This window comes from Centruroides vittatus, unplaced genomic scaffold (genome assembly GCF_030686945.1).
Source record: "Centruroides vittatus isolate TY-2023 unplaced genomic scaffold, ASM3068694v2 scaffold_907, whole genome shotgun sequence".
NCBI lineage: Eukaryota > Metazoa > Arthropoda > Arachnida > Scorpiones > Buthidae > Centruroides > Centruroides vittatus.
In genome coordinates, this window is record NW_027122720.1 from 1,381,751 (window position 1) to 1,408,518 (window position 26,768).

General features: G+C 29.6%; 2 protein-coding genes across 3 annotated transcripts in view; one reads left to right on the plus strand and one right to left on the minus strand.

The window, feature by feature from the left end:
- The window catches only part of LOC136990393 (lysine-specific histone demethylase 1A-like), a 210,249-nt gene that overhangs the window by 172,725 nt on the left and 10,756 nt on the right, over positions 1-26,768 (minus strand). Inside the window, 8 exon segments of the mRNA XM_067288784.1 lie at positions 1,207-1,297; positions 2,691-2,833; positions 14,428-14,454; positions 14,526-14,620; positions 20,855-20,936; positions 21,046-21,152; positions 21,372-21,464; positions 21,561-21,639. Coding sequence (XP_067144885.1) covers positions 1,207-1,297; positions 2,691-2,833; positions 14,428-14,454; positions 14,526-14,620; positions 20,855-20,936; positions 21,046-21,152; positions 21,372-21,464; positions 21,561-21,639 — 717 coding nt within the window.
- Positions 1-26,768, plus strand: part of LOC136990394 (gamma-taxilin-like) — a 325,532-nt gene that overhangs the window by 81,399 nt on the left and 217,365 nt on the right. The window lies entirely within an intron of this gene.

Consider the following 26,768-nt stretch of genomic DNA (forward strand, 5'->3'; position numbering starts at 1 on the left):
AGAAAGTCATTTGGTGCGCAAGTAACAAAAAATGGTTTCCTTTGTATAAGCACATGCGCTACAACTAAATTTGAGAATAAAAGTTGGCTACAACTGTCGAATGTCATTATCATCAGCTATAATTGTCATTGATTTTCTGGAACATGCATTTTGCATAAAGCTGTTTTATGAAAAGATGGCAATGATAGCTGCACTTTGAGAATTTTGCCATTGTAAGAATTTACATCAAGGACCATTAATGTACTGATTGTATTTTGTCCACACAGAGTTGGCACGGTGGTAGTTCTATCTGGTAAAACTGTTAATTAACACCTACACTTCTTGTTGCATTAGCATACTTATTTGAGAGCATAAAAGATCATTCCAGTTTTTAGAGGGCTATCTGTAATTCCACAATTTACACACAGCTTATGAAAAACATCATTTCTGCATTTGGACTGCTAAATTTCTCTCCAGATTGCACTGAATAAAAAAAAATACTTAAATTACAGTCATCTTGTATATATAAGTAATCATTTGTTTATAAATTAAATATTTATTATGTGAGAAATATTATTAAATATTATGTTGTTAAGAAATAGCTGATTCTTCCTATATTATAAATGCTACATTTACACTTTAAACAAGATGTTAGAAATGAAAGAAAATATTTAATAATTAAAGTTTTTTCAATTAAAATGAATAAGAAACCATCATTCCAAAATGTATATCATTTAATTTTAAAATCGGGAAGTCGTATCTATATTAATCGCTTTTAAAATAAACTTTTAAACTCGTTTTTAATTATTAAGCCTCTTTCATCCATTAAATTGTTTTTCTTTAACGTAAAAACTTTTAAATACTAATTGTTTAAATATAAGTTTAAAAATAACAGATTTACATTAATAAAAATATATTTTATGTAGTATGAAACAAATTGATGGTAATATTACATTTTAAAACAATTTTCTTCGCAGTTAAGAATTTCATTCTTTATAAATAAAGAGAAGAATATGAATAATTCAAAACATGTAGTGAAAATGAATTTGTATCGAAACTGTTTTAAAATTCAATATCCGATATATAAATTGATTATAAATCTTAAAATAACTTCCTTTTCAATCTCTGCTTAATAAAATATTTACAATTCAATCAAGTAGAAAAGTGTAAAAAACTTATCTTTCACAAATTTTATTAATAAAAAGAAATAAAAAATAAGATTCGAACCTTATTTTGATTTGTTTTTAATTTCTCTTGTAATTCTAAAATTGCTTTCCAATGTTGAATTTGTTTTTCTTTCACATGCTTTTCTTGTAATCTGTATAAAAAGAGAAAAAGTCCATTAATTTGTCATAGTATCACTTACTATAAATAATGTATAAAGTTTGTAAAATGCATTAAATTGAAAAATAAAATTATAAAAATTTTATTTTTCAATATTGAAAAGTTGTGTTTTAAGATTTATTTTGTCTTATTAATTTTTTATATAGTTTCTAGTTCTTTAATTGAATTTTATATTTCTTTTTTTCTGATATTATTAATAAAATTCAACATATTTATATGTGAAATTTATAAATATAAATAAATTTAATAACAATATAAAATAAGTAAATGTTTAAATAATTTATTTTGGATATTTTCTTAAACAGAATGTATTCCAAAGTTATTCAAAACCTATATAAAGAATTGTAAGATGATAAACCTTTGTCGAATTATTGCAAAATGTATAATAAATATAACCAAAACAATCTATCATTATTTATCTTTTATTCTTTTAGTCAAAATTCATATTAACCAGATTAACTGGAATTTTACTGCAGATCTATTTGGTTATATTATTATTTCTGTTTTTATAAAGAAAACATTAATGAGACTAATAAAAAATTTAATTGAACAGAGCATAAGCAGAGCTTTGCATAAGTCAGAAAGTGCTTTGTTTGTGTCTGTGTCTGAAGTTTAAAGCAACTGCACGATCACTAAACAAGATTTCTGCCAACATGTACAATTCGGCGATGCCAATGTCGTGACAAAAGCTGGAAGTTTGAAATTGAATCTATATGATAAAAAACACACCTTTAACAATCCAGCAACTAAAATTTACTAAAATATTCCTCAGTTACCATGGAACAGAACAAGAAAATAGAACATAATATTTAAATATAAATGACAATGAGAATTCAAAATAAATACATAAATAAATAACTGAAAATGTAGTTGTGGACAATAAAATAAATAATAACATAAATAAAACAAATAACAATGTTTCTTAATAAAAATTAAAATGTCTCTTAATAAAATTAATCTTTTTTTTTGTCTGGTTCAATCTCACGACTTGGTGAATTTATAGACACTTGGCAATAATTCGTCGTCAACTTTTAATCTTTATCGAGACACTTTTGGGCTTTCCACCCTCTTCGTCTGTTACATAATAAACATATGTATATAGTTTTCATAACACATAATATTATGTGTTATGAGAAACTTATAGGACTTAAACTGTATTCTTTGATGTTTATTAATGAAGTCATATAAGAATCTAGCTGTTTGTTGTTTGATTAGTAACATTTATGAGATTGTTTGTTTATGTTATTATTTGTATGAATATTGAAAATCGTTAATATAAATTATATCCTACTAATTTATGCATTATAATTGACTTATGCTATAAAACTGATTTCATTTTTTAATGCTTTCTAAGTACATTAACTTACTTTATGACCCATTCTAGAGCTTGACCCAAAGACACAGGTTTTCCTTGTACATAATTGAAATCCAATTGGTGAGAAAGATAAGAGGTTGCTTCCAATAATCTATTGAATTCACGTTCCACCATTTCATCCTTATCTTTTGGAACCTAAAATTTTATTTATTCAATTTGAAACAAGCAATAAGAATTAAATATAATTTTCAGCAGTAACAACATTATTCTCATTACATATTCACTTAATATATCTATTATTGATCTTTAAGCATAATGCATTAGTTCAACTTTCTTTCATTATTATTTAAAGAAAGAAATTATTATTTCGACTACTGCCAAATAATTATTAATAGGAATCAATAAGGTATTTTTATGTAAGAGGGCTGTTGTAAGTGTTTATTGATGTACAGAATGATAAGAAAAGACTCTCCCCGACCAATTTCGGAAACCAATAGGGCAAACGTTGTAGATCTTTTGCCGACGTATACAATGTTGGGCACGTGCTAAATTACGATGTGAATTTCTGTTTCCTTCAGCACGTCTGTCAGAGAGAGCTGTTGTAATCTTAGTCTCTAATGAAAATAGGATAACATTGTCAATTACAAAGCTGTAGCATGTGAAAAAAATGTACTATTACCTTTTAGTGCATCCTGAAATAGCAAGTGGAATCTCAGAACAGACTGTCAAATATGAAAGCAAATGCTTCACTACACAGCATTCAAGAGGTAATAGTGCATCACTGTATAAACATGAATGCAATGTGGAAGCAGATGAATGTGCAGTTAGATTTATGCCAGTAGTTATATCTATATGTAAATGATCCAATTTAATAAAAAAAATATCAAAAACAACTGATCTTTATGACTACAACTGATGTAATAGCTAGACTTAAGTGAGACCTTGACCCCAACGTTTGTATTGTATTGTAAGATTTCATGCAAATCATAATTACCGCAAGCCTGCACCAAAGCAAGTATACATAAAATCAACTGCCAGTTATGTTCATGTTCTTTACTTTTTTTCTGTCACTACAGTGTACTAGCATAATGGTTCATTTTACAAATGAAGAATACAGTAGAATGGTATTAATGTGTAGAAAATGTCATTGCAGTGCTCATACAGCTACAAAGTTATGTGCACAACAGTCTCCAAATAGTTGCCACCCAGACTACAAAACCATATACTGGCTTTAACCTGAAGATGACAATTTAAAATTCCATTATTTTTAGTATCATTTCTGCTGAATATTTTTGGTTTATTTATGTGTGTTGAGCCATATTGGATGTTACAAGACAGGTGCATGAATCTGGCAGTTCATCAGGTTGTTGAAGAACAGGGCAAGCCCATGCTGAGCATATAGCCATTTTGACATACATGATTGCACATTCACATGACAAAAAATTAGAACAAAATTTTAGAACATATATAAATTTCCAAATGAATACAAACTTTGAGTATTCAGAAGACATTCAAGACATATGTTATTCAAGCAACATGCAAATTAAATCCATTAAATATTAGAAAAATATTAGAAATTAATAATCTTTAAACATTAAGAATAATTAAAGTTAAAAATATACACAATGGAGTAGATGATTACATCAAATTGTATAAAATTTTCTACACAAAATATGAACTCTGAATCCTTGGCATTGATACATACGCACTTCCTAGACAATTTATACACCTCTAGTCTCTCTAATGTTTTCAAGTCTGCTAAACAACAAGTCCATTGTGTAAATTGTACCTCTTGTAATGTGACATGTGTTTGATTCTAACAAATGCAGCCAATGTAGTTCCAGCATGACCTTTTAGAGAAAGATAATGTATACCACTGTCTGTTGGCAATACATAAAAATATTTATTTTACAAGTACTTTCGACAGTATATAACTGTCCACTTCAAGCAGAATCACTCGTAGAATGATCCTGCCCGAAGAGGACAGTTATATACTGTAGAAAGTACTTGCAAAATAAATAAAATAATTGACACCTCAGCATTGCGGCATAAAAATATTTATTTTTATGCCACAACACCGGTGTACATTATCTTTCTCTAATAGTATAAATTGGCATGTACAGCTATTTAAATTTTACAGCATGACCTTTTATAAATGAGTATTTGTGTTCTCTCACTCTCTCCAATAGTAATCATGATGTAGAGTCAATGTATTCAAGGTCACAGGCATAGCTACAACGGAGCAGTTGGAGCAAACTGCTCAAGGCACGTGAATTATGAGGGCACCAAGTTAAAAAGGCAAAATAAAAACTTACGAAAACATTTGTAAAAAAATTTTTTCAATTTGCCAGATTTTCTATAAAATATACAAAAGATAAAAAAACTATTTTTTAAATAAATAAAACTAATTATAAGCACCTAAATATTTTAGTATGCACTTGACTTACAATTTTGGCTTCAAAAAATATACATTATAAATTTAACCATTAATTTTGTCATTCAATTTGGGAGGGGCTGCAACCTCCTTGCATACACCCATTCCCCCACATTTCGTAGGAAAATCCCACAAGCGCATGTTAACATCAGTGCAGAATAAAGACACATATTCGGAGGTTTCTTTAAGCAAGCATTAGTATAGAGCATTTCATAATTCCTTTGTTTAGTTTGTTTAGTGTAAGAATTTTTAGTTTAATTCTTCAATGTGCATGTTATGTAATTTTGAAATCTTTTTGAGTATACAGTGGTCTGTACTTTATTGTTCTGTTTTAGTGACTTTGTATTGTTTTTAGTATTATTTTGTTTGTTTGTTTTATTTAAGTGACTTTGTACAATTTATGACTATTATTCTACTAAGTTACCGTATATCTTGGCGGATAATACAACTTTCAGATAAGACGAGGTATAAGTTTTCGTCAAAATTTTATAGTTTTAGCATATATCTGTCCTATAAGACGACCCCCAAACTATCAACGGCCTACGAATTTAGTTTAGATCGTCGATCGTCTTCTGGATAATAATACTGTATAGCATATACGGAATTATGTCCTATTCATAATTTTTCGAATAAACAAATTTTATTTTCTGCCTTGCTATTGTTGCAAATGTTCGCACTGATTCGGGTAATGATCTTGACTATTCACAAAAACGTCGTATGGGTTATTTTATTTTGTGGACATGCCCTACTCTCTACCAGTAAATAATTACGGTTTGTCTGTTTTACTATAATGGTTTTAATTTATATAAATTTCAATCTAATTTTTTTTGTATCTGTCCTATAAGACGACCCCGGATTTTTGGGGCCTTTTTTTATAATACAACTATCGTCTTATCCGCAGAGATATACGGTACTTGTGTACAGTGTGTTTTTGGATTCACTGGTGTATAATTCTAAAAGTGGTTTGATTATCAATTATTATATTAATTGAGGTTGCAACATAAAGAGTGATACAGTCGACTCCTCATGAGTCGACACTCGTAGGTTACGTAGTCAGTTTTTTGTGGTCCCGGCCGACTTACATAGGCATTAATGTTATTAATGTTAAAAAACTCTTGGTTTACTCGACATCGTTTAACTCGTCTGGATAAATCAACACTTCATATCGTCTGGATAAATCAACGTTCCACCGGATAAATCAACATACTTTTTCTGTTTCACACTTTTTAGAATTCTGATAAGTCAACTCCCCCCTGAAAAATGAGTTCACACCACACAGCTTATTGTATGGTGTGAACTCATTTTTTCAGGAGGGGAGTCGACTTATCAGACATCTAAAAAGTGTGAAACAGAAAAAATATGTTGATTTATCCAGTGGTGACGAGTTAAACAATGTCGAGTAAACAGAGTTTTTTAACATTAATAACATTATTGCCTATGTAAGTCGGCCGTGGCCACAGAAAACTGACTAATTAATCTACGGTGTCGAGTTATGTGGAGTCGACTGTATTTAATTTAATCTAATTTTACAGCAAAAGATAAATCAAAAAATGGTTTTAAAAATTTTTTAAAGTAATAAATAAAAATTAATTATTAAAAATTAACAGAATATATATTTTTATCACAGAAAATTAGGGATGTCAAAAAAACTTAGTGGTGCTCAGTTTAGAAAAAGAAGAATAGAAAAGAATAAAAAAGAAATGGGAAAGGATGTTTTAAGGAAAGTTGCTAAAATATCAATGTTTTTAAAAATGGTCGATTCAAATAATCCACTTGGTTGTAGTTCTTATAAAAACAAATCACAAGCTCGAGGAAATATTTCTAAAAGCAAACCGGATGCAAACATTACAAATATTTCTACACCTGAACTATTTCAAACAAAAACCGAAGCTCTTCCACGATGCATTGATATAGAAATAGACTCGTGACAAAAAATTTTACAGAAGCTCAACTACTGAATAAAAGCATAAAGTTATTAGACTTAGTCTCTATCAACCAAAGGGACCTTTCTCAAAAGATTTAGGTGGTCGCAATAAAAACAGGGGCTTCAATGAGAAGTATTACCATAAATATAATGGACATATAAAAATTAAAAGACAATGGTTGTGTTATTCAACAAAAAAAAATATTTGTTACTGTCAACCGTGCTGACTTTTTGATACGTCAAACTGTAATTTAGCTTCTGTAAGAGGAACATCTGACTGGGTGTATTTAACAAGAAATGTTGAAAAACACGAAGAATCGAACCAACATGGAATTTCTTCCAAAGTTTACTATTGATGGAAAAGTGGTTCAACCACAGATATTGTTAGTCAGCAAGAAATTAACAATGCGGTAGATTATTGGTGCAAAGTGTTGCGACGTATATTAGATGTAACTATAACGCCTTGCTAAAAATAATTTATCTTTCTGAGCCCGTAGGATTACAGATCTTCAAGATATAGAAACTTCGCAAGGAAACTTTCTAGAAATAATTAAATTACTTTCTCGCTATGATGATGATTTAGCAGACATATGAAAAAACCCAAAGGCAGTACCAATTACTTGAGTCTGAATATACAAAATGAATTAATTAATTTGATTGCACATAAAATTAACGTCCAAATTAAAAGTGAAATAGAAGAGGCTGTTTTCATAACAATAATAACAGATACAATGCAAGATCTATCAAAAATCGATCAGATAAGTACCAAATTCCATTATGTTTTAGTAAAAAAGATGAAAATAAAAAACAAATTGAACTGCAAATAAACTTTATTCAAGTTACTGATCAAACATCACAAGGATTAGAAACAAGTTTTTAAAATTTATTGAAAATTTCACCGATATATCAAAATTGTGTGTCAAGGTTACGATGTCACTGCGAATGTGAGTGGTGCCTACTCAGGGTTACAAGCAAGAATTAAACAACAAAACTCAGCTGCCAGATTTGTTCACTGCTGTTCATGTAATTTGAATTTAGTGATTGACAGTGTCACCAATGTACAGGAAGTCAGGTAATTTCATAAACAGTTAGATAAAATTTTCAATTTTTTCAGTTCTGTTAGGTATTGGGCAATGTTAATGGAAACAAATCAACCAACTTACCCTGTTTCCCCAAAAATAAGACAGTGTCTTATATTAATTTTTGCTCCCAAAGATGCTCTAGGTCTTATTTTCAGGGGATGTCTTATTTTTCGTATGGTATGGTGCTTCCGGCCACTGGAGGGAGCTCACCACAGCAGGGTCAGTGTACGGTATGGTGGCAGGCGACGAGCCTCTTGATGCCTTGCCTGCACATTTACGAGTGACGGCTGCAGAAGGGAACATCAGGGTCGGTGGTAGGTGACGGTCTTCATGTCCTACATGCAGCTGCTCTGCAATGGACGGCGAAGGTAGGGGATAACGGCGGCAGGCTAAAAAGAATCACAGTTGCATGCTCTGGTGTTCTGTTCGGCAAGCATGCTTCCAAACAAAAACTTTGTTAGGTCTTACTCTCCGGGGAGGCCTTATATTTAGCAATTCAGCAAAACGTCTACTAGGTCTTATTTTCAGGGAAACACGGTAGCAAAAACATTTAAAAGAATTTGTCTAACATGATGGTCTTCCCGTATTAAAGCTCTTGATGCACTATATTCTCGTTATTTTGATGTAATTAAAATATTGACATAGTTATCATTAAATGGAAAAAGTTATGATAAGCAACGTGAAGCTAAAACCTTGATTAATTATTTTGAACAATTTTCAACAATTATTTTGATTAGAGTACAAAGTAAAATACTCAAACTGATTAATACACTCTCGAAAATGCTGCTAGATGCTCGTAAAGATATAGAGAAATCCACTGAGATGCTTTCATCATGCCTAACCCAATTACAGAACTTAAGGAATAATTGGGAATTTGTTAAAAACAATGTCCTTGATTTATCAGCTATATGGAATATTGAACTTCCTTTTCCCAAAAAATGATTGCATTGTGTGAAAAAATTCTTTGATGAATTACAAAGCACATTGAAAATAGTGAACAACGTTTCAAACTTGAGATGTTTTATAAAGTAATGGATTCAATAATTAATCAATTAACTATTAGATTTGAATCCATTTGATAATTACGTACACATTTTGAGTGCTTATCACCTGCATATCTTGTCGCATCACCTGAAAAAAATATTCAGGAAGAATCAGAATTGTTACAATCAGCATATCTCTCCAACATTTCGCCTAGTTTTGGACTGCTTCGATTTAAAATGTGTTTTTATACTTGGTTAAAAGAAATGACTTCAATATATGAAGTTGCTGAATTACTTTTAATTCATGCTACAACCTCAAGTAGCTTCTCTGACATTACTCTTTTATGCCTCTTTTTTTTAACTTTACCGGTGACAATGGCGACAGCAGAACAAAGTTTCTCAAAACTAAAAGTAATCAAAACTTATTTAAAAAGCAGCATGTCACAACACCGTCTTAGCTCTTTGGCTACTATATCAATTGAAAAAACAACAGCTTATCAACTTGGTCTGGAAAAAGTGATTGCCTGATTTGTAAACAAAAAAGCGAGAAAACAACAATTTTAAAGTTTATTTTTATGGAACAATTATGTATTTGTTATGGAACTAAACTTGCATACATTTTGTCAATACAGTTTATATAATATGAAGTAAATATTATTAGGTACTCCGTACTTAAATAATTATATTTTGTTTTATTATTATATTTGTATGTATTAAATTGAATATATAATTGTTGAAATGCTGTGAATCTCAAATAAATTGTTATTAAGTAAGTTTTAAATTGAAATAATTAGATATATATTTTCAAACTAAATGTTTAAAACAAATTTTGCGAGATCTCTTCCGAGGAACTAGGGGAGCACCAATTCCATTTGCTCCAGGGCATTGAATATGTAGCAATGTCACTATTCAAGGTCATATAAAATATTGTTTGTTGTGATTATTCTATTCATTTTTTACTCATTTTTTGCTAATGCCTGAAGAATACCAGTGTAAAATGGCTGAAAACATTTGCAATGTATGATATTAGGGTGCGACTATGCAGATGCAAGCGAGCAAGAATATGTGGCGAGAAGAGGCGATGGCATTTCATGCTCTCTGTTAATCACTCTCGTTTATTACGACCACCAGACAAGGTCGAGAAACAGAGAGAACAAAATGTCGTCACCTCTTCTCGCCACGTATTCTCACTTGCTTGGAAAATTCACTTGCTTGCGTCTGCATAGTCGCATCCTTAAACTTAACTTTTGCTGGAGCCGAAGAAGTGGTTGTTCTCTAAACTTCCTGTTCCAGCTACAATTTTTTAATATATTTTTTCATATTCTATAACTTTGTAATTCATATTATTGCACTACTTTCATTAGGAGCTGACATTACAACAACTTTCTCCAATAGAATGGATAGAGGGGACAGAAATTTACATAAATATTTAGTACAACATAGTATATATTGGCAAAAGATGGACAGTAATCAATCTGTTAGTTTTCAAAATAATTGGCCAAGGAGAAACTTTTGTTGCCATTCTGCATAGAAAAGTATGCAAGAAATTCAATAACTATTTATTTTCAAAAGTATACAAGTCAATGTAGCAAACTGCATGGAGTAATCTCTCTTCATAACTCGATTCTAAGTGATTAAGCCAAACAAGGCAGCTAAGCTGACAATCTTGTATTAATTTTAATAATTATAATAAATTAATTTAATTTATAAATTTCTGGAAGAAAAGAATCAATTCAAAGTGGGATCAGACGGAGGTTTGGGTAGCATAACTGGCAACGTGTCCAAATGGTACGCAGTTGTGGGTTCATGTCCTGCTCCAGGCTAATTCTTTTCTTTCAGAAATTTCTAAATTAAATTAAATTATTATAATTATTAAAATTAATATGAGCATAGTTTAATCGCCTACCTCTAACCGAATTAATTAATAATCAATTATTCATATAGTCCAAGAGTAACCCGATAATTTCAGCAAGATCATTTGGCTATCGTATGCATGAACAGAACCAAAATAACAAACATACGTAAAATTAATAAAAAGCTATACTAATGATGTTAATTTGTAATGTTTGTAATGAAAAATAATTGTTTAATTAACAATCAAAAAAGAAGGAACATCAAAGGAAATTAATAGTTTTGTGATTAGATACAAGAAATTTCTAAATTAGAGTCCATGTTCGATCAAAATTTACAATTTGAAAAAATTTTATTTTCTCAAAATAATCCAGTGTCTGTCGATAATCAGGTATATTTAACTGTTCTTCAACGTATAGTATTGTGCAGAATGCAAATTTCAAAAATCAGAAAAGTACAATATAAGTTCACAGATTTATTAAAATATACAATTAAATCTCCATATTTGCGAGTGTTGAATCCAGAGATTTGTGTTTTTTGAAATGGCGGTTGCAAAATTTATCATATTTAAAATTTGGCTATTGCTTATTGCATTCACTGATGTAATAACAAGACACACGCATCTTCAGTCTTGCATTGAGCACTGTTGATTAGAATGATTTGTGACTTGTGTGTTGTACATGTCTGGTAAACACAATGGTGTATATCTTGTATTAACTTTACAATGAAACTTTGATATAGTATTTTTGATCAGTATGGGGCTAAAATGTTACTCATACAAGGTTTTAATTGTGTTTATTATAAAACACATTTAAACATTTTTCTGTTAATTGTAAATGGAATTGTTTACATACATAGGAAACGTCAGGAGCTATTTGGTTAAGAGTACAGATTTTTCCGAGAATTTCACGTTTTTGCTTGTGTTGACACGACTCCTACAAATATGAAAATTCAATTTTACTTTCAAATTATAGCAGAATAAAACATGCAATTTTACTTTAGCAATCACAAAAAAACAAGTATCATAAACAAGGATCAAATTAAAACCGAAAGCTTTAATTTAAATAAGAGAGAAGATCAGTATAATATTATAATAATAAACAACAAATATTTTATCAGATCCAGAAATTATTAAATTGTATCTTGAATTCAATGAAATTAAAATGTTTTTACCAAAGTCATAAATAATACAATTCTTTAATATGCAGAGAATTTTTTGGATAAGTTGATAGGTCATCTAATGCACATAATACTATTTCGTAAATGACGTTCAATAAGAAACGACAATTGATACCGTTAATCTTATAAACAAAAGGAAAATTTTGTTTGTACATTTGTTTGTGTCTGTGTTATATCTGTGTGAGGCTTTTACACTGTAGGCATGCTTGTGTTTAGATTTGTGGTGTTGTCAAATTTCATCTGCTTTTCTCCACTTATTTTGAGGAATTTTCTTTCATTTATGTACTTTTCTACAAACACATTTCATCTTATTTCATATAAAAATTTGCAAAAGCCAAAAAATTTCTTTCAAATGACCATAAAAATACATTTGAACAAACAAATCTGTGATAACACTTCCTACAGATCAATCTGCCACTGAAAACATCACAACACATTTACTAAAGCCAACCACTGCCATACGTCATTGGGCTGTATGACGACTATAATACTAATAAATTGTATTATAGCCATTATACTGCCCAATGGCATACGTCAGTGATTGGCTTTAGTAATATAATGTATCGAGTTTTCGTAGAGTTGTTTGTTTTACAACACATTTAAAGCGTTGTTCAGTTACTTTCATTTCAGAAATAGTATATTAATTGAAAATATTCCAATTCAATACATCAGGTAATTAAGAATCTGGGTATCATGTTCAACAAGAAATTGACTTTTAATAATCACATTGAAAAGATAATTAAAGCTTTAGCTGATAGATGTGGTATCCTGTGAAGACACTGTTGTAGTGTTTTGTCAGGGACTACATTACGAGAAAATTAACAATTTATGTTTATTTATTCCTAATACTAGTTCAAATGTTGTAACTGTCAGATTTACCTTAGGTATCCAAGATGGCGGCTCGTCTCTGATTCCAGCAAACGGAAGACAGCTGGGGACACACGTTTTCCTAACCTAACCTATTCTAATAATTTGGTTGCTAATAATTATGGTAATTTATTAGAATAGGTTAGGTTTAGGAAAACGTGCATCCCCACTGTTTCCTGTCTTCTGTTTGCTGGAATCAGAGACGAGCCGCCATCTTGGATACCTAAGGTAAATCTAACTGTTGTAACTTATGTAGAGCTTTTTGGTATGCCATATTAAATGTGAGAGGCATCGAGGATAAGCTGAACAATTTGTTTAAACTCTTTTCTAAAAGACAAATGTAATATAAATTTATTCTGTTTTTCCTTTTTTAAACAATTGTGTATTATCATTTGGTTTTATATTAAGGAGGAAGGATCTCCAGCACTTTTAAACAAAGACTTTACTAAAAAATTAAAATGCAAGTAAGTAAATAATAAAAGAATTTAATTATTAAGAACAAATAATCTAAATAATGATATATAACCAGCTAAAATCAGTTATGATGCTGTAACCATTTAATTAGTGTACCGTCACCTAAACAGTGATTTTAAAAAAATTGCTTCCGATATATAACCCCAATAACTTGCGAATATTTTGAAAGTATTTAAAAATCTTATTCTTATTATTTTCCATCTGTATTCAATGTCACTTTGAAATATAATTATTGTCTCTTGAAATATATCATTTTCTGTTATAGATTGTTCTATGAATTTCTGTAAAATACAATGGAACAAGTTTATACAAAGATAATAAAAGAAATTTTTTTACGCAGGAAAGGATCAAAAGAATAACAACAAAATTCATTTATACCACAACAGAACCAAGTAACAAAAGTGTATGTAGTTTTTGAACCTGTTTGATGTTTCTGTGAGATAACCCGAGCATAGCTGCGTACGTCAGCTAGTACATAATAAACAATCCTTTGTATATAAACTCCTTTTCTTAAGTAAATTCCTAATGTAACGAATTAGAAATAAATTCTATTTACTTTATTAATAAAACTTCATTTAGAAAAAAAAATGGATAAAATGACATTTTATGTAATGTTTAATTTAATGTTTTGGTACAAAATTTAAAGCAAAATTTTATTATTTCATTCAATTTCACTGTAAAAAATTCAATTTATTAAATTACAAATTAATTCTTACATTATATTAACTTATATTAAGCAAATAATATTTAGTAATAATAAACTAAATTTTCAAATTGATTATATTTATTTTTATTTTTAATTTAAATAAATGTTCTAATAAAAATTGAAAATCCATTTTGTAAATAATGAATAGAAAAAAAAAACATTAATAACAACCATAACTAAATTATATTATTAATAATTCAATAATAAGCTATATTTTAATAATAAATTCAAAATAACTTTGAAATAAAGCTGAACCATTTTATATAGAAGTAAACGTAAAAACACTCACTTTTGTATATGATATAAATGAGGAATTCTGTACAACATTTTAAATAAAATTAATATCTTATATACATTTTTTCATTTTAATTACAAAAAGGTACTTACAGTATTGCCGTTAGATTCATAAAGTGGACATTTCTGACGAATTTTATGAAGTTCCATGTTAATTTGCTTACTTAACACAGTTATAGGATTGCCACCTTGAGTTAATATTGTAAAAATATTATTATTTTTTTTTTTTAAATCATTAAAACACACTTAAATAAGAAAAATATATCTCAAAATTACAGTTTAATCTAAATAAGGAAAACTATGTTAAATTAGTTAACAAGCAAAGTAATCACAGTACTATAAAGTTAGCTTAATAAGAAAATATGCTTTATTTTAGTAAACCCAATTGCTTTCAAGTCCTTACTGGCTCTTCTTCAAAAAGATTAAATCAAAGGACTTTTAGTGGAGTATTTAAATGTTACTATAGAGAAGTGATGGCAAACAGTGACTCGTATGACAATTTCGAGGTACCTTCATCGAATGTTTAGAAAGTAGATTTTTATAAATTATAAGAAAATATTTGACGGATTTCAAAACTTTGTACATGTAGAGTGAAAGCAGGATCCGAAAGCTATCACAAAGAGTCTTACAGGTCACTAATGATAAACCTCGTATAGAAAAATTACCTTAAAATAAACAGTATCAGATTTCACGTTAAATGAAATTTCTTTCAGACATATTCAGTTTATATAGACTTTATTGTTACTTTACTGACACAGGCAAAAAGTTAAATAAAGTAAAATTTGTAAGCATTAGTATAACTTCTACACGCACACCGGGGTGTGTATAACAAAAATTCCACTTAAACCTTTAACCGGCGCATAAAAAACATCTTAAAGAACAAATTTTTCTGAACACCATCCACAATTGAGATATATAAGGCGCACAGTACATCTGCATGCATTAACTCCCAGGAGGAAATGACTCTTTCGATGGCCTGGCAGACCTTACTACAAAATGAATCTTAAGGTTTTATTTAACTTGATGAAAAAGTACGGGAACATGTAACTTTAAATTTAAGAATATTACGTCACGTAAGAATGTGCGGGCGTATGAGAGCAATAAGGGCAATTTCAAACATCTGTGAACACGACACATACAATGCATGCGCAGTGGACACTTGATAGTCGAACGTTCGTCATTCGATTTTGTTTAAAGTTTCGTAACGGCGTTCCAAAATAAAGAATTCGGCTAGTTTACCTGATGAAAAACACGGGAGGTGTTCAGAAAACGTTTGTTCTTTAAAAAGTTTTTTATGCACCAGTTTAAGGATAAGTGGAATTTTTATTATTTGTAAGCATTTTTTGTCTTTTTTTTTAATTGCTCAAATTAAATATTTGATGTGCAATTTGCCAACACTGCTATACAGTTTAACTATATGTAGAGATATTTAAAAATTTCTACAACGGTCAAAAGCTTATAAGTATATAAAATAAACAGTCAAATACAATTTAAGGACTATATTATATAAATTGGATTTTTCCTTTTGTTGTATGTGGTTTATAGGTTCTTATGATAAGTTAATTTTTATTTACCTCTTAATCACATTTTAAACATGTTTTGAAATAAATTAATGTAATTTACCTGCATTTATATTTATTGGGTTATTTATTGCATGTAATAATATATTACAATCATGCACTTTCAGTAAACTGACGTTTCCTCCATTACGTACAGTTTACTTTTTAAAATAAAGTAAACCCCACTAACTCAGACAACAGACAGTAAAGGCTATCTAATTCTGAGTTAATGGGGTATTTTCTCTAATGACATGAAAAACAACATGTTGGGTATAGTAATTTATTACCAGTACGAACAGTACTGAACTTTATAGGTTATACCGCTGAATTTGTTATTACAGGAAACAAAGCTCAAAAAATCTTACAGCAGAATGTACAGTATACAGCAACATAGTAAACAACTTACTGACAACAGTAATATAATGCATGGTATGGCAAAGACATCTGGATATCAAAAACACTTGTTAATTATAATTTTTCTATCATCAAGAAATTTTAAATTACTGTACAGTTTTTTGAAAAAATTTGTCCAAATTAAGAATAAATAAACAAAGCTTACTGGAATTATTCATCCGATAAATAACAACCTTTTTCTACGTTCCAGCAATATTCTATTTCGTAAAAACGTTTTCAACTGCCTTAAGCAGCCATCTTCAGTTAACCAATACAAAAGAACATAGAATTATAAAAATAAGCACGTGGAGTTCTAAACGTACGCGATTACCGACGATGTGTGTGAGCACATTCGAATTTCATTTAATTTTCGTACGTTTAGAACTCCACGTGCTTATTTTTATAATTCTATGTTCTTTTGTATTGGTTAACTGAAGATGGCTGCTTAAGGCAGTTGAAAACGTTTTTACGAAATAGAATATTGCTGGAACGTAGAAAAAGGTTGTTATTTATCGTCCAAATTAAGCGAAGTCCAAATTGATGTGGTCCGAGTTAGTGGGGATTTACTGTATATCTTCGTGAATTTTCATTGTTATACTAGAAATTCCCCATCAAGCATGACAGAAAACTTTCTATAAGAAAGTAGAACATTAATAATAGAATGCCACGTGATCAGAATGTTTTTAAGATCTAAAATTCACTCAACCACTGCTACTCTTACACTTTCTCTTAGGCACTTTCTTTGTCAAAATAGAGCATCTTTTTAATTTTGCTAAAACAAAGCCAAATTGTATATACTGTACATTGCAACAAAAATTGCAGTAGTTATAAGAAATTCATACACAGACAACAGCTTTCAGCTCTAATTTCATTAATTTTTATGTTATTTGATACTATTTAAATGAATAAGCATGTTTTCAGAAGTGTGTAGCTATAAATTTTCTGCCAAACTTGATACTTCTGGCTGAAGACATGGAATGAAGAAACTGTAACCACTCCCTTTTCTCCCTCTGGCTAGGTCATAAACACAGCAGGGTATCAACTGTACTCTGTAAGGGGAGAACTAATGTACGTGTGGTCACCAATACGAAATTGATAAAACGTTTTTTATATAGCTAATATTTCCACAAAATAAGTAGCCTATACTTTCCGTCAGAACATAAAACGATTATAACCAAACTTTCACCTTGATCAGACAAAAATTGCAGAAGTTATAAGGAATTCACATACACAGAGACAGATATACACACAGATGATGGCTTTTACATTAGTAATAATTTATACATATTCAAATTCCAGAACCCTTACAAACAACTTTATGTTTGATGGGGAAGAGCCTACAAAGAAAGGCCAACACTGATAATATTTTAAATTTCTGTGTATATGCTGTCTAGTAGAACTTTGTTTACTAATAGGACTTATTATACTGGTCCTATTATTAAACAACATTCTAGTAGACAGTATATACACAGAAATTTAAAAGGGTAAGTAAGGACATAGAGGTAAAAGGAATCTGCTAATGTTTAATTATATATACCCAAGATATGAACGGAGCATACCTGAAGAGATTCTTAAATTATTTTTTGATTTGTGTCTAGATTTAAGAATATTTTCATTCTGGATTTAGATTTTTATATATAATTTTTACTTAAATTTATTTTTATTCTTATAAATAACTTTTTCTTGTAAAGCCGAATAACCACCAGCTTTACAAATTTATCGAGTTTTGCGAGGTTTGCTTATGTATATAACTTATTCTTGTCTAATTAATTAGTCAATCAACACAATCTGAAAAATATTAAATAATAATAATAAAATATTTTAAATTACATTACTTCTATAATTCCTTACAAGGATATTTAGATTGATTGATGAAGTCTTAAGCATAATTTATGTTAATCAAAAACTTAATGAATTAAGTAACTCCATTTAATCACAAAAATTGAAAGATATAGAGATATATTTCTAGAAATTAGAAATAAATATCTTTGTATCTTCAATATTTTTGAAATAAAAATTCCATTATTAGAATAAGATAGGAGTTATTAATCCTCATTAAAATATTTGCATATTCAGGTGTAAAGATTATAGCAAACTTTAATATCACATACCGTATTTTACGGACTATAAGACGCTACGGACTATAAGACGCACCTGAATTTTGGAGGCAATTTTTCGAAGAAAAAGTGTGTCTTATAGTCCATAAAATACGGTATCAAAAATTAAATCCATGAATTATTTTCTGATTCTCCCATTGAGAAATCAAAAGGCATACAAAGAACTTCTACCAAACAAGAAAAAAAAACTAGAGTAATAAAAAAATTCAGCAAGTTGCATAACTTTCCTGGCTATTATGAGATTTAGAAAATAACTTTTACAATTTTAATTACAATATAACTTAATAAAATTGTGTATGGTACCATCTGTTATGAGATTTTGTTATAAAAAACTTTTATATTTTTAATTACTATAAAATGACAAATAGCTTAATTTTGAGGGTAGGGATGAGTTTAAATGTTAATCACAAGTAAAATTGTCATTAAGTCTGACCCTACAGGAGATACACACAACCCTCTTTATCTCTCCACCCCCTTGATATTTAACCACCAAAATTTAATAGCATCAATGCACCTCATATATAAGACACCATACCAAATTTTGTTACTTAATTTTTATCCTATCCTGAGATATTAAGTGAAATAGACACACACACATATATATACAGTTGACTCCACATAAGTCGACACCCCAAGGGGAAGTGAAAATGTGTCGAGTTATCCGACGTGATGACTAAAGCAAAGTTGGAAAAAAAACTACAAAACTACAATTAGGAAAATACAGAAGTGCGTTATACAGTAGTACAGGCTTACAATACATTGTGTCCTCCATTTACAATTACTCTGTAGATGAAAAACTGAAAAATTCGTTTAGTGTTGTTTGTTTTGAGCACTTAACTGTCTTGACTTTCTTTTTCAACAATCACAAACGCCTTGAAAACATCATCTTTGCAATTGTCCAATTGTCGGCAAGTAACGTCTAAGGATTCTTAATGCCTCTAGTGTGAGAAAATGCAAAATTGGATTCTGGTGTGATGTTGACGTAGATTGTATATTTTCTTTTTGTTTATCTGTTATTATTTTATATATAAAAATACATAAAATGTTAAGGCATTTTTATTAATATGTATGTATATATATATATATATATTAATAAATAAATCAACTCCCCCTCCTGAAAAAAATGAGTTTGCACCACACGTGCGAAGTGAATTCATTTTTTCGGGAGGGGGTGACGACTTATCGGAGTGTGGGACGGCAAAAGTATGTCGACCTATCCAGTGGTGAAGAGTTAAACCGGAGTTTTTTAACATTAATGCCTATGTAAGTTGGCCGGGGCCACAGAAAACCGACCACTTAACCGATGGTGTCGAGTTATCCGGGTGTCGACTTATGTGGACTCGACTGTATATCCATAAAAATTTTTTTCTGTTTCTTTACTTTTTTGGATTCAGGAGTTCTTAAAACACGGAGATTTGCAAAAAATTAGGAGGGTCAAATTTGACAAAATTTCAATACTTTCCTACTCCTTTGACTTTCCCTTGTTATGTATATGTTACCGTGAAAGACCAAAATTAGAGAATGTCGAGATTCCACGGTGAATGTCGACACATACGACAGTCCATTGGTGAAAGACCAAATATTTGGTGCTATTATTAATGTTACATTATGTTAGTATAGGTTTAGGTCTGTTTTAGGTTAGGTTGGGTTAGGTTAGGTTAGGTAAAAAATGTACTTCAGACAAGCAGCTGCAACTAATTCAAGAAACGGAAGGGAACGCTATACATGCTGTAATTGCAAAAAAACAATTGTTCTACAACTAAATGCTAGGAACAATATTTTTATTCGACGTTCACATCAGTGCATGCTGAATGTCCGTGTAAGTGAGAAATAATGATATTTAGAAAATATTTCGTACATGCACAAAACAACTGTGTGAATGCCAACATTTGGAGAATGTTGACATTCGCAGGATTTCAGTCAAATCCCCAAGGAACTAAAATATTCTCAACATTAAAAGTGAACATTTGCTTTACTAATTATTAATTATACATTAACTAAATATTAATTATGTATTACTAAACATCAGAGAATCTGTTTGAAAATAGTTCCAAGCTCTTAAAATAAGCAGCTTTGAATATTTGAATGTTACAAATAATGCAAATATTTGTAACATTCAAATATTCAATGAAGAAAAATGTGTAAAAAAGATAATTAACAAGAAATGTGATGATATTTTTCTGCATTACTAAATTATGCAAGGCAACACAAAAGAACTATAGCAACTAACGAATTCTAAATAAAATTTACTAAATAAATTTATATAGAGTTTATTATGATAAGATTATATTCTGATAAACTGTAAATCATATATAACTTAATAAATATATGTATAAAAAATAAACATAATTACCCAATCCGGTAACAACCATCGCTCCCAAATCGGCTATGAAATTTCCTTTCCTGAAGGTAGCAACTCGTCCTCCAACTCGATCCTGATAACGGTTTAGAATGTTTCAATTTAGCATAATTATATCATAATCTAATAGAAAAATATACAGAAGATTAAAACTTAAATGTTTATAAACAACAAAATCATCATACTCTTGCTTCTAAAACAACAACTTCCATTCCAAACTGTTGCAGTTGCTGAGCAGCTGCTAATCCGGATATTCCTGCACCAATGATGATAACTTTTCCATGTTTTTTAGCTAATGAAATAGAAAAGAGTTCATTAAAAACAGAGCAAATATAAACTAATTTTTTAAAAAAATAACAAGAATTCAATTTCGAGAAAGTTAAAAATTTATTTCTAATCTCGATTAAAGTTTTTAAATATTTAATCAACCTTAATTATTAAATGAGTTATTTTTATTTTATATTACCGAAAATAAATTTTATTGGTTAATTAACTTTCCGAAAATACTTACTTGGAATTGGTTTTAATCTTTTAAACACTCCAAAATTAATATAACCGTGTCTTTCTAAATAAGCATGAATTCTCATAACTAATGGGCCATCACCTAAATTTTAAACATTTTCATTATTTTCAAATACTTCTCGTAATAAAACAAAGACAAATCGAATATATATATAAGTGTTCTTTCCAATTTACTTACTGTTATAAGGTGGTTCGATCTGCGGTAAAACATTTTCGAATATAAGTTGTTGCTTTGGATTTTCAAGCCACAGTTGTAACTACAAGATAAAAGGTATTTAAAATTTAAAATTATCATTATAAATAATCGAGATTACTAGACTTAACATTATCGAGACTTAACGTACAAAAGTCATTTAATTATATTGATATATTGTTTTAAGATTAGCTTCTTCCATTCTCGACTTGTCATTCTGCGAGCACTCCGGCCTTTTTTTCACACCCATTGTGGATTTGGCCGGGTTTAAAATGAAGCCTGGCATTTCTGGAATCCATAAAGAATTCCTGGGAATTTTTGCCCACCTGAATTTGATTCCCAAGCAATACGTTGGCACCTTAACCACCTTGGTTAAGATTAGTTGAAAGAAATATTCAAAACTTCAGCAGAAAACATTAAACAACAGTAATATGAACAATTACAATTAGTAAAACTTAATTAGTTAATTAATTTATACGTAACTCATAAAATCATACCAATTAAAACAAAGATTTTAATTGTATGTTAATATTTTTATATCAAAATTAATACAATTATTTAGAATCTTGTTTCAACCACAAGAAGAAATTTGAAGTGCATTTCTGAATTATTATATATTAATATATCAATAATCCATTAGTTAAATCAAATAAAATATAATTCAAAAATATCATTGTACTAATATCAAGCAAATTTCTAATCATTACAGTACTATTTATTTAAGATAGCAACATTCACCTACCATTTGACTAAATTAACTTAATAATTTCTCAGTGCGAACAGAGTAGAAAAAGTTTTAAAAATTATTATTATTATTATTATTATTATTATGGTACAAAGTTTTGTAAACTTTCATGTTAAAAGACTAATTTCTGTAATAAGAAATGGTTAAATTTTTAAACATTTAATCATCAAATTGTAACCAAAAAAATGCTTTAATGGAGTTAAAGATAAAAAGAAACAAAAAACAACAAATAAAAAGTAGAAATTTACCTTGCTCTTGTAATAGCCAAATGTTTTATTATACATACGTTACGTTGACCCGAAGAAGATCCGGCCGAAGGATTGAAAATGTTAGTCGTTATCAAGATAATAAGCTACTGGAGAATTGTTTAGAAGGTACTACAAAGAAGGTTTGGTGCTATATTTCCACTCCAACATTAATAAGTGTGAGTAGAACATAAAAACATTTCAAGCACACAAAGTAAAAGTACATTGTAATGCTCTTGTTATTACCAAAATGTAAGACTGTTACCCGATTAAATCATGTAAAAAACAATCAAAGAAACTGGATAAACAAGTAAGAAATCAATAACCAAACATCCAGCACTTTAATAAAACTAAAGTTTCCAATTGACTTAATCGACCATAATTCAAATTTTGTAAATTCTATTTTATGTTTGTCATTAATTTTGTTGTAAATCTGATAATGGCCGATAAAGTCGACTGAAAATGTTAGTTTTATTAAAACGTTTGTCCTTTTCTGCTGGATTTTTGGTTATTGTGGTGATTTCAATCAAATCGTTAGAATAGATATTTATTCACATGTTATTTAAATGCTAGAGATGCACTTGAGTTGGATAGAATTTCAGCTGCACTGTTAGATACAAGAAAGTTTTCTCTTACCACACATATAATCAATAAATTTGGTTAGATATACTGCACGTTTGTGGTCGTACTTGTTTACCGAAGTGACCATTTCACACTTTCTTGATTACAATTATCACTTAAAGCATTATTACAGCTATCTTACTTAAAATCTTACACATAAAGCTTTTTACGCGTAGCTTCCTTTATTTTGTAATTAAGTTTTTATTTACATTCATTTTAAATATTATTTTAACATTTATAATTAAGTGTTAATTTTAGTTTAAACTGTTACTTGATTCTATAACATTTGCTTATTCCATTGCAAGAATTTCTGTAATGAAGCGGGTGTAAAAAGGCCCAGAACATTTGGCTACCTAAAAAAGCAATGTAAGTTTCTGTTTTCACAATACAATTCTAAAAATTTTGCAATTTAAAGATAAACAAACAAGTTAAGATCATCATAAATATTTAACGTATCGTGCATTTATTTTTATTCTACCTTAATGCAATAAGATAGAAATTTGAATAATAGATTCATTACATTCAATCACTACACAATCACATTCCATTACAAATATTATTTTCAAGCGCTTTCAAATACTGAAAATGCTTGAAAAACAGCTCATTATTTTGTTTTTTTTATGTGTTTTCATTCTATTAAAGCATTGTTTCTTGTTGCAATTTTTATTATAATGGTAAATCACTGTTCAGTTTTGCTACTTATCTAATCATACATTTAACAATAAATCATCCAACACCTGTTGCTGAGAAAACGTTTACTAAAGAAACATTAACGTTTTTGACCTACTACGATAGGCCATCTTCAGATGTAACGGAAATTCGAACGTATTTAACATTTAAACAGGCAGAACGTTACGGTCTGCCTGTTTAAATGTTAACTTATGTCTTGTGACCCCAATTTAGCTACCAGACTTAAGGAGCACAAATACGATATCAACAAAGGGCACTGTAACACAGTATTATCCTGTTAGGTAAATTAAATACTTCGAGTGGATGTCACGCCAACTATTTTACTAACATAGAGAAATATTCACTGGAAGAGGCATTTTTAAATATGTCGAAAGCGCTCGCAGGAAAATAAAACGTTTATTTTAGTGTTCTTTAACGCCTCTTCGTGTGAATATTTCTCTATGTTAGTATTATCCTGTATGGCACAAGCAGAAGACTCGGCGGTCAAGTAGAATGAAGCGACTATCCTTGGGACTATATGTTCTCCATTGTTGGCAATGCACGAAGAAAAAATCAAAATATATAAAAGTAAAGTAAAAGACGGTTGTATTAATGCCAGGGATGCGAATGGACTAACTTCTGCACGGAAGTTCTACATAAAAGAAAAACTAAAACACAAAAATTCTTAATCCGCACCTGCCCTTACACTTAGCAACATTTTTGTGTTTTTATTTTATTACATTATTTACATCGTTTTTGTATTAGTTAATTCAGTATATTTAGTATTTATTTGTTAATTTATCCGGTATTTTGTTTAAATTTAAATGTAAAAAGTGTTCGAACATTCTGCTGTTTAAATGTTAAATACGTTCGAATTTCCGTTACATCTAAAGATGGCCTATCGTAGTAGGTGGAAAACATTGTTTCTTTAATAAACGTTTTCTCAGCAACAGGTGTTGGATGATTTATTGTTTAAGGAGCTGAGTTGGATATTTAGTCAGTCATACATTTAACTTTTTTTCAAATTCTGAAATGCATTTTTACTATGCAGTATACAAACATAATGTCATATTACAGCCTTTAGCAAATGAATATTTTAAATATAATTTTAAATTTGAATCAAAATATCAATTATACTGTATTATATTTTAAAAACCTGTATTTTTTACATGCAGCAAATGAACAATTTCCATATCAGTACAATGTAAAAATTAAACAGGCCAATTTTGGTTATCAGATATGTAAGATCTACTTGTAAAGATCAAATATATAGGCATAATACATCTCCAAGCCCGATGATATATTAATAAACCAACAAATGCCTAAATAATTGGGCTAATATATGGCTATAATTAAATAATAAATACAAATGAATTTAGACTAGAGGTAAGTGTTAGGTACCATCTCTTATCTAAATTAATAATTATAATTTTTAATAATTTAATAAATAATTTAGAACGGCCGACCCGGGCGGGGCTTAAACCCGCAGCCTCCTCTTGCCGTGCGGTGCGGTACCAATTGCATCACCCGGACCCCAAGCCAGTCATCGCTTCCAAACATACTTAAATTTCGATATAACCTTCCATGGTTACTAACTGACTGGCTTGTGGTCCGGGTGGCACGATTGGTACCGCACCGCACGGCAAGCGGAGGCTGCGGGTTTAAGCCCCGCTCCGGGTCGGCCGTTCTAAATTATTTATTAAATTATTAAAAATTATAATTATTAATTTAGATAAGAGATGGCACCTAACACTTACCTCTAGTCCTAAATTCATTTGTATTTATTATTTAATTATAGCCATATATTAGCCCAGTTATTTAGGCGTTTGTTGGTTTATTAATATAGGCAAATACTTTCAACAGTGCATTACTGTCTTCATCATGCAAAAGTTTTTGTAGATAGCACATTACTTGATAACAGACAAGAAAAGAATACATTAATGCATGAGATTGGGACCTCTTTTCTCTGGCATGGGAATATCTATTGATCTACAATCACATCACATTAATTTCTAAATAAAATAAATTGATTTTAGCCAAGTAGTACGTCAAACTCCAGGCCAAATATTATATAATAATAGATATGCACGTTGTCAGTTGCATTAAAAACCTTTTTCATAATGCAAGTACTTTCAATAATACAAAATCCTTATAACGTACATCTTGAATTTAAACAGAATGTCACTATATGCAGTATAACATTCTAAATGTTTAAATATCTAGAATGTTTGATACATTAAAACCTGGATTATTTATGGACTATATTTATTACTAATTAATTATGCTAATTATTAAATAATTAAACTACATAATTTGGTCTAAAAGTAGTTTTTAGGTCTTTGAGTGACTGAATATCGTCTATTTTTGATTATCTTTTGAAACTTCGACTAACAACAACTACAGCACTTCGAAGACATTACAGTTACTATTTAAACTGCATTACGTATATTTTGATCACTAATATTTTAAGTTACGATCAATAAAACTTAAAAAATATCAGAATTTATAAAAAATAAACCGATAAAAAAGCCCGATAACTCGGGAGTCCGATATACTTTAACTTGAACGTTATCCAAATGTTATTTCGTCTCAGAAGGCTTGGCAATAAATATAGTTCTTTAAATGAAAAATACAGTTAATTAATGATGGATTGTTATTAGAATTATTGTTTTTTGACTTTTTAAATTTTAGCAAAGTAAGTTTTTTATTTAAATTTTTGGTTTTTAATTCACACGAACATCTCTAAGCCCAATTTATTAGCCGAACGTTTGCCGTTTGAGCGTCACGGAGAGAATTACAGGCAGTGGGTGCCGAAGTCATCCCCCGTCGGTGCCGTGCATAACCGGTACGGTTATATATAAATGAATAGTTCTGGAAGCAAAGATTAGACAGAGGTCCGCGCAGCATACATCT